The 12,851-nt window shown below is 45.6% G+C and overlaps 1 protein-coding gene across 2 annotated transcripts in view; it reads right to left on the reverse strand.

Moving 5' to 3' along the window:
* The window catches only part of KIFAP3 (kinesin associated protein 3), an 81,665-nt gene extending 74,894 nt beyond the window's left edge, over positions 1-6,771 (reverse strand). The window contains exon 1 of one of the 2 annotated variants that reach the window (XM_079981319.1): positions 6,633-6,771. In XM_079981319.1, the coding sequence (XP_079837445.1) occupies positions 6,633-6,694 (62 nt within the window). In that variant the 5' untranslated portion in view covers positions 6,695-6,771. Of the gene's footprint in view, positions 1-2,903; positions 3,096-6,632 lie in introns of those variants that run through there. The other variant, XM_079981318.1, reaches the window with a different exon arrangement.
* Between the last annotated feature and the right edge of the window lie 6,080 nt (positions 6,772-12,851).

Raw genomic sequence — 12,851 nt, forward strand, 5'->3', positions numbered from 1 at the left:
GAACTAATATTCAGAGACATGAACGTTAGCAGCCACTGAAAAGTGCCCTCACATTTAAAGTTTATTCTGCTAAGTATCATGCCTTAGAAAGATGCCCTTGCACTGTCTGCTTTCTTCTTGCCATGAAGCAGTGCAAAAGCTTCCAAAAACACTTTCCTGTGGCATTGTCAAGCTCTCCCACCTATCGCTCAGCGGAAGAGAATATGTGCCTTGTGAGCAGATGGTCCCCTCAGGTCCAATCCCCCCGCTAGCCAATGTTCGAAATTAGCAAGGTGCCAGGTGCATTTTACACTTAGCTTTCGACCACTTGCGACCAAGTGAAGATGTCTGGGTGCCAGGATGGCTCTTGATCTCTCACCATCTGGAGATGTATGCCTGGGGATCATTGGATCCCGACTCCTTTCACACACTAATACCCCATCCTGTAGAAGTCTTATCAGTTACTAGCCAATCCTGTAGAAGTCTTATTAGTTACCACCCAACTTTTAGAAGACATCTGATTTTATATATGTGCTGGAAGCTGCCCAGAGTGGCTGGGGAAATAATAAAATTATTACTATTATCTTTTATCTGCACAATCAGAATGAATTTCTGGAATCAAAATGCCTTTTCTGTGCAGCTTGAGCCCTGAGCAGGAGCAGTCAGCGTTAAAAAAAGAGAGCTCAGAATAGGCCAATATATACGTGGACTGTCACTGGATAAAGGGACTTTTTTTCTTCAAGTTCTCAGTGTTCTTAACCCAGCTCAAGGTCGTAATCAGGACCAGCCAGACATTGAACTGTGCAGTCAGCCCACCATTTGGAAAATAAGACATTAGAGTCGTCTTGCCCCCAAAATAGCAACCACACACTCTGTTTCGGCGACGCCAACCTTGGTTTTAAAGAGCCATTTTTTGCACCTAGTTTTTACGCTGGGGCTGGCCTCTCCAGACAGGATTGGGAGAAATCCCCGCTTGAAACCCTGGATGTCCCTGAAGTACAAGCCCCATCATCTCTGACCACTGGCCGTGCTGGCTAAACATGGACCACTTATAAACTCCAACTCCTCGTAAGATTCCATCAACGGTGTCTCCGAAAAATTTTACACATCACTTGGGAAGACAGGTGAACTAATGCCAGTGTACTGGAAGAAGCAAAGATCACCAGTGTCGAAGCAATGATTCTTCAACATGTATTTTGCTGGATTGTTCACTTTGTTCAGATGCCTGATTATCATCTTCCAAAGCAAGATGATATTAAGTTCTATTCTGAACTTAAAAATGGAAAGCGTCATGTTGGTGGTCAACAGAAGAGGTTTAAAGACTCTCTCAAGGCAAATCTTTAAAAATGTAGTATAAACACTGACAACTGGGAAACACTATCCTGTGAGCGCCCCAACTGGAGAACAGCCTTTACCAAAGGTGTCATGGGCTTTGAAGATGCTCGAACTCAGGATGAAAGGGAGAAACATGCTAAGAGGAAGGTATGCTTGGTGGGATCGACTCCCACCCGGAAACCTATCTCCTCACTGTGGAAGGACGTGTGGATCCAGAACTGGCCTCCACAGTCACTTACGGACTCACTGTTAAGACCATGTTTCTGGAAGGCAATCTTAATCGGCTACAAGTGATCACCAAATAAGTTGGCTAAGAATGATGGAAATTCCATCCAACACCTGAAGGGGACCCAATATGGAGTATGATGAGCCAATGGTCTGACTCAACCTGAGGCAGCTTCCTCCATCCCACTAAGATCTCTCCCCCACCTCAAGGACCCTCACCTTCTCCCCAAACCCACCACCACCTTCTCCCCCCACCTCACCCCAAGGACCCTCACCTTCTCCCCAAACCCACCACCAACTTCTCCCCCCACCCCACCCCACCGACCCTCACTTTCTCCCCCACCCCACCCTCACCTTCTCCCCAAACCCACCACCAACTTCTCCCCCCACCCCACCCCACCGACCCTCACTTTCTCCCCCACCCCACCCTCACCTTTTCCCCAAACCCACCACCAACTTCTCCCCCCAACCCACCCTCACCTTCTCCCCCCACCCCACCCCAAGGACCCTCACCTTCTCCCCAAACCCACCACCAACTTCTCCCCCCACCCCACCCCACCGACCCTCACTTTCTCCCCCACCCCACCCTCACCTTCTCCCCAAACCCACCACCAACTTCTCCCCCCACCCCACCCCACCGACCCTCACTTTCTCCCCCACCCCACCCTCACCTTCTCCCCAAACCCACCACCAACTTCTCCCCCCAACCCACCCTCACCTTCTCCCCCCACCCCACCCCAAGGACCCTCCCCTTCTCCCCAAACCCACCACCAACTTCTCCCCCCACCCCACCCCGCGGACCCTCACTTTCTCCCCCACCCACCCTCACCTTCTCCCCAAACCCACCACCAACTTCTCCCCCCAACCCACCCTCACCTTCTCCCCCCACCCCACCCCAAGGACCCTCACCTTCTCCCCAAACCCACCACCAACTTCTCCCCCCAACCCACCCTCACCTTCTCCCCCCACCCCCTGGCCGAGCATCCTCCCCTTCTCCCCAAACCCACCGCCATCTTCTCCCCCCACCCCCCGGCCGAGCATCCTCCCCTTCTCCCCAAACCCACCCTCACCTTCTCCCCCCACCCCACCCCAAGGACCCTCCCCTTCTCCCCAAACCCACCGCCATCTTCTCTCCCCTTCCCCCCCCGGCTTTTTCTCCACCTCCCACCACCTCACGACCCACAGCCCCCCCACCCCAAACCTCTCCGCGACCCCCTCACCGGCGCCCCTCCCGCCCCCCCCCACTCGTTGACACCTGAGGGGGGAGTGAGGGGAGAGAAGGGGAGGATGCTCGGCCGGGGGGGGGAGTGAGGTGGGGCCGTTTCGCTGCCGCTCCCTCCACACCAGGCCCTGAGGCGCTCTACCTCTTGAGGTACCGGGCGTCCTCCCCCTGCATGGCGGCGGCCGCGGTGCTGAAGCGCGAGGGGGGCTGCGAGGGGCGCCCGTCGCCGGCGGACATCGGGGGGGGGCAGAGGGGGCGGGGAAGGCGCCGTTGCCAGGGAGACGGAGAGAGCGAGGGATGGAGAGGCGGCCGGCGGAGGCTGAGGGCAGAGAGGCGCAGGCGCAGGCGCGGCCTCCGAACTGCGCAGGCGCGCGTGGCGTCACGAGGGGGCGGGGCGAAGGGCTCTGAGGCGTTTGAGCTCTGTCAGTTTTGGAATATGTTTCTATATGTCTCTCTGTGAGAGACTGAATTTTAATTCAGTGTTAGTGCTTCGTTGTTGCTTCTTTTTTAATGTTTCTTTTAATGTTGGGGTTTCTATTCCTCAACGGGGGTGGGGTGGGGAGGCGGGGTATAAATAAAAAATTATTATTATTATTATTATTATTATTATCATCATTATTATATCTATTATTTGATTATTGATGTAAACCCCCAAAATGTATTTTCTATAGTTAAATTTTTACCTCTGTCTTCAGTCCATTTTATTTTATTGCTATGGCTGGTGGCTGGTGCAAATAAAGATATTTTTGATTCTAATAATAATATATATTTTTAAATGTTGGGGTTCCTCTGTGTTTTTAACTTTTCTTGTTTTTAGTCTGTAAGCCGCTCTGAGTGAGTCCCTGTCGTGGGGGCGGGGGGCGAAGACGGGGTATCAAGCAATCAATATTAATAATATCTATTATTTGATTATTGATGTAAACCCCCAAAATCTATTTTCTATAATTAAATTTTTACCTCTATCTTCAATACATTTTATTTTATTGCTATGGCTGGTGGCTGATGCAAATAAAGATTTTTCTAATTCTCATAATAATATATATATTTTTTAAATGTTGGGGTTGTTACAGGAAAAATCCGAGGGCTCCCTTGGACAAAACAAAGACACCAACCAAGATAACTTGGAGCAAAACAGCAGCCTGTAGGCTTGGTCTTTATTGAACTGTTGCAACAGGGTATTCCCCTCACTTGCAGGAGAGAGGAAAGACCCAGAATAATGGTGTGCAAGACCTTATAAAAACTTTTGAAATTCCCCTCCTCTAGGTCTAGCCCGGGACGCGGGTGGCGCTGTGGGTAAAAGCCTCAGCGCCTAGGGCTTGCCGATCGAAAGGTCGGCGGTTCGAATCCCTGCGGCGGGGTGCGCTCCCACTGCTCGGTCCCAGCGCCTGCCAACCTAGCAGTTCGAAAGCACCTCCGGGTGCAAGTAGATAAATAGGGACCGCTTACCAGCGGGAAGGTAAACGGCGTTTCCGTGTGCGGCTCTGGCTCTGGCCAGAGCAGCGATGTCACGCTGGCCACGTGACCCGGAAGTGTCTCCGGACAGCGCTGGCCCCCGGCCTCTTAAGTGAGATGGGCGCACAACCCCAGAGTCTGTCAAGACTGGCCCATACGGGCAGGGGTACCTTTACCTTTACCTTTAGGTCTAGCCCACCCCCAGAAACATCATGCATACATTACAGAAAGGAGGGGTTGAGGGAGGAGTTGTGGTGGTAACATCATGCATACATTACAGAAAGGAGGGGTTGGTGGTAACCTGAGTGTCTTGTCACCTGGCTGGTTCCTCCTTTCCCCCTCCCCATGAGTCACTTCCAGGAACTTCCAGGAGACAAAGGGGAGTTTGCAGTTTCCTGCCCCCTGAGGGAAGATCTGATCAGTGTCCTTTGTTTCAAGTCCATGCTGAATCCACTCCCATATGCAAGTTCTTTGTGATCTTGATTGTCTTCTGTCTGGGGCCATCAGGGTTGGCATAGCAACTGGGCAGGGCACCTGTGTATGTGCTGGGATGCTGAAGGGATTATGGCTGCCCTGTATCAAACCTGCCCCATTTTGTAGTCCTTCCTTCATGGAGTAAAATAAAAGTGGAACAGTGCAAATCCAATGTATGGTTGATTTTCTATGAATTTATAACAGAAGCATAGCGTATGTAGTGTGTGAGTGTGTGTGAAGTTTGTACAAACAGAATGATTGGGGTGGGGGGGGGGGTTCCTGCTACAGGGTTTCTATTCCTCTGTGTTTTTAACTTTTCTTGTTTTTAGTCTGTAAGCCGCCCTGAGTCCCTGTCGTGGGGGCGGGGGGGGGGAGACGGGGTAGCAATCAATCAATATTAATAATATCTATTATTTGATTATTGATGTAAACCCCCAAAATGTATTTTCTATAGTTAAATTTTTACCTCTATCTTCTTGTTTTTAATCTGTAAGCTGCCCTGAGTCCATGTCGTGGAGGTGGGGGGGAAGATGGGGTATAAATAAATCTAAAATAATAATATTAATAACAGAGGAAATTTTCCAGGGGGGATGTGTAGGCTGGCGTCCTAAAAAAAAAATACTGAAAAGCTTAGAAAACATTCAGTTAACAACTTTGGGCAGGGCGGTCTCCCAAAGCTCAGCAACGTTTTGGATAAGCTTAGAAAACACTCAATTAACAACTTGGGGGGGGGGGCAGTCTTCCAAAAATGCTCAACAACTTTTTGGACAAAGCTCAACTATTGGGGGGCATCTCCCCAAAAAACAACTTTTTGGGGGGAGCCACAAAAATCCTGGCTACGGCCATGCTGGGATGTTGTTTCCAGGTGTTAGAAGTAACTACAAAATATCCTCTGTGCAAAAGGAGGCTGCTTTTCTCAGATTTGATAGCATGGGGTTAAGTCCTGCTGTGTTCATAGAATCGTAGAATTGTGAAGTTGGAAGAGACCCTGAGGGTCATCTAGTCTAACCCCCCGGCGATGCAGGAATCTCAGCTAAAGCATCCCTGACAGATGGCCACCCAACGTCTGCTTAAATATCTCCAAGGAAGGAGAGTCTACAACATCCGATGGGAACCCCTTCCACTGCCGAACAGCTCTTGTTTTCAAAAAGTTCTTCCTGATCTTTAGTCGGAATGTCCCTTCTTGCAATTTGAAGCTATTGGTTCAGGTTCTCCCCTCTGGAGAAGGAGAAAATAAGCTTTTCCATGTGACAGCCCTTGAGATATTTGCAAATGGCTATCATAGCTTTCAGTCAAGTCTTTAATTTGGGATTGGGATGTTCTATACAGCTCTGAAGCTTAGCAGACAGAGGAGTAAAGGATTACTGGAGGGACTTTGGTAAGTAATCCTGATAAGTTATGGTGGTGTCCTTCCAGTGAACAATGCCACTACCAATTCTAATGAAATATTTCCATTTACATACTGGGAAACTGAAACAGCTGTCCTATACATGCCAGTAATGGCCATATGAGTTCATATATGCAAAAAGACAAAAGCAAGCAATCTGGAATATTCTGGGAATGGCTTCCAGAATATTGATCTCCATGAAGATGGGTGGGCCATTAAAAAAAAAATCCATTATCTCACTGCTAGTCAATGGAGTATTGTAGATACTTGTATGACAGGAATGATTTTTTAAATAGGACCTCTTTCTGTGTGAAGTTATAAAATGCATGGCATTAGAATTCAACTCAGAATTTATCTGCATTGCAGGTGATGGGAGAGTGTCCAAGTTTGTTTAATACAAGATAATACCTTAACCTTACTTTGTGTCTGTAGTGTTTGTTTAATTTACTTTAACTGATTGTCTTTAATTTAACGCAAAAGGCAACCTACAAATGGTTGTTGGTAAAAATGGATATAAAAGGGATCTCTGCCCATAAAATGAAATTATTGCAGTCCTACCTAGTTATGATGCTGAAAAATGGGTCCGAGGCTTCTTGCTGGCCAGGTACATCGCCCATCATGATGGACTGTGATGTTCTTTTAGCATGTGACTGAATTGATACTTTAAAGGCAGCTCTGGTGAAAAGGGCATTGGTGTTGCTGAAACCCAGCATCTTAGTGACCTGTGAACTGTGACATCACTATGATAACTCCAGACTTACTTGCTGGTAAGAAAAGGAAAGTCACAGTGGTCATTAACTTGTGCTCTTTGTCTTTCTGGGGTTTTGTTTTTCATGCATCTCTAAACATAAGGTAAAGGTAAAGGTACCCCTGCCCGTACGGGCCAGTCTTGACAGACTCTGGGGTTGTGCGCCCATCTCACTTAAGAGGCCAGGGGCCAGCGCTGTCCGGAGACACTTCCGGGTCACGTGGCCAGCGTGACATCGCTGCTCTGGCGAGCCAGAGCCGCACACGGAAACGCCGTTTACCTTCCCGCTGGTAAGCGGTCCCTATTTATCTACTTGCACCCGGAGGTGCTTTCGAACTGCTAGGTTGGCAGGCGCTGGGACCGAGCAGCGGGAGCGCACCCCGCCGCAGGGATTCGAACCGCCGACCTTTCGATCGGCAAGTCCTAGGCGCTGAGGCTTTAACCCACAGCGCCACCTGCGTCCCAAGTATCTCTAAACATATTTTGTCCTAAAAATAACATTTATTTATTTTTGCAAATTTTAGTCCTTTTTTGAGCCAAATTTGTAAGATTGGGATACATTTTAATCCAAATGATTATTACGGTATGTTCTGATTCATCTAAATGGAGTCCATTTGCTTAAAAATGGTGACCAGATGAAATTCTCCTTCCCTATACGTGGGATGTATTTTTAAGGGAACATTTTAATTACAGTGGGCTGGATTTAACTAAGTTGTGCTTACGGAAGCCAGCACAAAAGTCTTGCTAGTGCAGTGGGACTTTCCTCCTTATCCCCCCCCCCCCCTGTGCCTTTTCCAAATTTGTTCAGGAGGGTCAGGAGAACCCTGCAGGAAGAGAAGGGTGAAATGTTTGCAATGACAGAAAAATCTCATTAGTGCAATGTTGAATGCCGCCCTAAATACTTACATCATCATACATCATATATCATTTAATTTGTACGCCATCTTTTGAGCGTTCTAATCATGCTCATGGTGGATTACAACATGAAAAAATACATAATTACAAACACTAAAAGATGTCATAAACAAAAAAAGTCAAAAAGTACACAACAAAATTCAACAATTTCAGCATAGAATAAGTTCTCAAATAAATATGCAAAAAAAATCAATAGTAGCAACAAGCTCCCCCCTCCCACAAAAAACCCTAACATTCTGTTCAGCCTCAGTTTTTGTAGTTGTAGTCATTCAGGGCCTCACCCTCCTAGGCTGGGTGGGAAAAGGCCTGCAAAGAAATGATTCAAAATAAAACATAATTATGGAAACATTCTCAAGGAAAAGCAGTATAACCTAAGAAGCAGGGATTGTCAATGAGCTTTCCATTGTAACTAGAACACTTTTAATGTTTACCTTAAAAGCTCTGGCACTTGAGATTGTCTTCATCCAAATTTACTAATATGTATTTTACTAATCCAGGGGAAATACTGTCCTATGAGCCCCCAAGGCTTAATATCTAGGTGTTGGATATTTGATAAACTTAACATGGTGCTTTCTTAGTGAGATATAGCTCTCCTGGGACAGCTTTGTACAACCCAACCCATTAAAAATACAATGTATGCTTCCCTTGTCAGGTCACTTCAAGCGTTTTTCTTAAATTTACATTTGTTACTTGATCAGACTCCTTATCCCCAATCTCTGGAGGAAATCTTTAGTCCTTTCATGTCACAATGGTTTCACAGTTACTGGGGACAACTTGATACAAATGTTATTTTAACTACTAGTCCTGAGTTAAACAGAGCTGAAGAGAGTCATGTCAATGCAAGGAAAGAACAGATAGAAGTATTTTTAATTACGTTATGTATTATTGTGGTTTTATACTCTGAACTGCTCTGTGATCCTCAAATGAAGGGCAGTTTATAGTTGTTATTATTATTATTATTATTATTATTATTATTATTGATTATACAGCACAGTAATAGTAAACTACTAAAAATAAAAGCAGATAAAATGGTTTGTAATATGTTTTTTAAGGTCAGTGAATAAGTCCAAATAACCACTTACCAACTGATAACGTCCCAAGCTCTGAAGGTAGCTATACCAAAAGCTGTTCATCAGTAGTGTTCTACTACATTCCATCAAGTTTTGAGGATTTATTTTAACCACCACCTGGCTCTCCAAATAAATGTCTGATAGAATACATATGAGTAGTAAAATTATCCTCCCACTTGATAGAACATTTTAAAAAACCACTGTCTTCCAACACAAGTTATCTATTGGTGTATACAGTTTGCTGACTTTTCTTTAAAAACACACACAGGCATCCCAAACAACTCAAGGCAAGTTCTCAAATTATAAAACTGTATGCACAACTTTTGACCCACCAAGTTAAATGCCCTTCGGGTTAGCTGTATCACATGGCCTGCCAGGAACACAGTGATTGTCTTGCTCTCAATCTCAGTCTAGGAGTGCACAAACTGGGAAGGGATGTCAAGCCCTTTGCAGGCCATGGACTGGATTTGACTTTGTTGGTCACAGGCTGTGCAGTCATGGATTGAACATGGCAGCTGAACTGGACTGGTTCTCAAGAAAGCTCTTATATTTACGGGACAGCCTCTCCTGGTCTGCCCCGCAGAGGACCTTAAGGTCCATGAATAGTTTAGAGGTCTCGGGACCTAAGGAAGTCAGATTATCCTCCCCAGGGCCAGGGCCTTCTCAGTGATGGCTCCGACCTGGTGGAATGCTCTGTCCCATGAGACCAGGGCCCTGCAGGATTTAACTTCCTTCTGCAGGACCTTTAAGACAGAGCTATTCCACCTGGCTTTCCATTTGAACTTAGCCTGATCTTTTATTCCCCTTCCTTCCTTCCCCCTCCCCTTTTTATGAAGATTACCCGCTCTGGGATCCCACAGCTAATTCTTTCCTGGTCTCCTCGCTGGCCCAAATAGGACTAACTTAGCCAGCTAGCCCTGGTGATCATCTAATGTTTACTGGATGGATTTCCCCCCTAAACTGATTTTTGAATTCTGAACTTATTGTTATTCACGTTTTATACTGTATTTTATGCTGTTTTTTGTTGCATCAATTAAGTGTTTTAAATTTGTTGTTAGCCGCCCTGAGCCCGGTTTTCTGAACCGGGAAGGGCGGGGTATAAATGAAAATGTATTATTATTTATTATTATATTGGGCATTGCTTTGTGTGAAAGGATCACCTACACAACTCTGATAGAACCTAAGGCTCTGTGCTCCAGGTTTCATATCTGCAATCCTCCCTTGAAAACCTGGGACTGAAGAAACAAGGCCTTCTGGTATTTCTGTATATAATTGATTCAGCAGTAAACGTGAAATGGCCTCAGTGGAACACATCTGGCGAGCCTCTCTGAGGAGGGAGTTCTGTGATGCCAACTCCAGCAAGGTCATAGAATGTGAGCCTAATAAGAGGAAGGATTGAATGCTGGGAATGAGCAAGGAGAAAAGTCTGTTGATAAAAGAGGGGAGGGGAAAAGGATTCAAGGGAAGAAAGCAGATAGCAAGGCATCAGAAAGTAAAGGAAGAATGAACACAAGTATCAAGATTGACAGTCTGAAAGAATTATATACAAAAAGCAGTCAAGTAATAATTTATTATTACAGCCTTTGACTGTGTCGACCACAGCAAACTACGGCAAGTTCTTAAAGAAATGGGAGTGCCTGATCACCTCACCTGTCTCCTGAGAAATCTCTATGTGGGACAAGAAGCTACAGTTAGAACTGGATATGGAACAACTGATTGGTTCAAAATTGGGAAGGGAGTACGACAAGGCTGTATATTGTCTCCCTGCTTATTTAACTTATATGCAGAATTCATCATGTGAAAGGCGGGGCTGGATGAATCCCTTGCCGGTATTAAGATTGCCGAAAGAAATATCAACAACCTCAGATACGCAGATGGCGCAACATTGATGGCAGAAAGTAAGGAGGAATTAAAGAACCTTTTAATGAGGGTGAAAGAAGAAAGCGCAAAATATGGTCTGAAGCTCAACATCAAAAAAACTGAAGATCATGGCCACTGGTCCTATCATCTCCTGGCAAATAGAAGGGGAAGAAATGGAGGCAGTGAGAGATTTTACTTTCTTGGGCCCCATGATCGCTGCAGATGGTGAAAGCAGCCATGAAACTAAAAGATGCCTGCTTCTTGGGAGATAAACAATGAGAAACCTAGACAGCATCTTAAAAAGCAGAGACCACCTTACCAACAAAGTTCCGTATAGTTAAAGCTATGGTTTTCCCAGTAGTGATGTATGGAAGTGAGAGCTGGACCATAAAGAAGGCTGATTGCCGAAGAATTGATGCTTTTGAATTATGGTGCTGGAGGAGACTCTTGAGAGTCCCATGGACTGCAAGAAGATCAAACCTCTCCATTCTGAAGGAAATCAGCCCTGAGTGCTCACTGGAAGGACAGATCGTGAAGCTGAGGCTCCAATACTTTGGCCACCTCATGAGAAGAGACGACTCCCTGGAAAAGACCCTGATGCTGGGAAAGATTGAGGACACAAGGAGAAGGGGCCAACAGAGGACGAGATGGTTGGACAGTGTTCTCAAAGCTACCAGCATGAGTTTGATCAAACTGCGGGAGGCAGTGGAAGACAGGAGTGCCTGGCGTACTCTGGTCCATGGTGTCACGAAGAGTCGGACATGACTAAACGACTAAACAACAACAACAATAACAACAACAACAACAACAACAATAATAAGTGGCATATCATATAATTTGGCATGATGGTTTGCTGCTGGGTTATTTTGTTGTGTGTCCATTATTGAATTTGTGACTTAATTGGTTGTTTTTAGTTATTAAAACAACCATTTAAAAAACTTATTCTGCCATGCTGAATGCTGTTTGCCCAGAGTAAAAAATGGGCAAAAGAGATGAATGCCTGCTGCAGCCTTGGAACCTTGGATCCAGACTTGGAGCAGGCATATTTAAATCAATGAGGCGTGTGGACTATTGTTTTCAGTTGGTCTGAAAGTATGACTAAATCATTGGACTGAACTCAATAATGGCTCTAACACAACACCTAAAAGCTATTATTACCTGTTTTCAACCTTAGAGGAGCAAGCAGGCCCCCATTTGAAGAGCAACTAACCAACAGAGGGCAACATGCCCATATGAAATAGTTCTTGCTCCTTGAAATTTATGGCCAAAAATATTATAGTGACCTCAAGCAATCACCCATCCCCCCTTCCTGCAAGAGATCAATATTAACTTTGAATCATTCCCTTTTTGGGGGGGAAGGGAGAGATTTTCAATATAAAATGTATGTTCTAAATATACACCACCCAGTAAACAAATTTTTGCCCTTAGATACAGCACATACCTTTTTCAGAACCTCAAACTCTGTATCCTTCCAAAGCAGTACAATAATGAGCAGCTGGTTTTCTATTGCCCGGAGAACTATAGTTGGATAGCGGGTAATCCAGTATTAGTTACAAGTTGAAGGACAAACAATTAGTACACAGTATCAGAAGACGGGTAATAGTTCCTGTTGGAGATTTTTGACAGAATCCCCGTTTTCAAAGTGGTTTCTCTCTCACTGATGGAGTCTGCCTTTCTTGGCTACAACAGAGAAGGACTTTGAATGTAAGGACTAACTGTATCTGTGAGTGTGAGTGTGTTCACCCAAAGTCCACCACCAGTTATGGCCATACCTCTGCTATGTGGCCCCTGAGTACTCACTCATGACCCCATGTGGCCGAAATATGGCCCACTCCTAGTTTAAGTGTAACCCCCCCCCCAAAAAAAAGAAAACCAGTTTGCAGTGTTTTGAAAAATACAGACACATCCCAAATACCCTAAAACATTAAATAGAACTTATTGCTAAATGCCCCATCCTGTGTTTTGCTGCAGCATCACACAGGCACCGGGGGGGGGCATGTTTTGGTGCCATCAATTTACTTTGTGCTTCATAGTGTAACATAAATGCAAAAGGGAGGGGGGTGGAAGAGATGGCATGTCAACAACTGTGTCCGCACAACATGACAAAATGATGTGACGTTGCCAGCGTTTTCACAATGTAGCAGTGCAACAGGCAGTTATGCCCATACAGATATTTAGGATGTG

This window comes from Podarcis cretensis, assembly GCF_951804945.1.
Source record: "Podarcis cretensis genome assembly, chromosome: 6".
Lineage (NCBI taxonomy): Eukaryota > Metazoa > Chordata > Lepidosauria > Squamata > Lacertidae > Podarcis > Podarcis cretensis.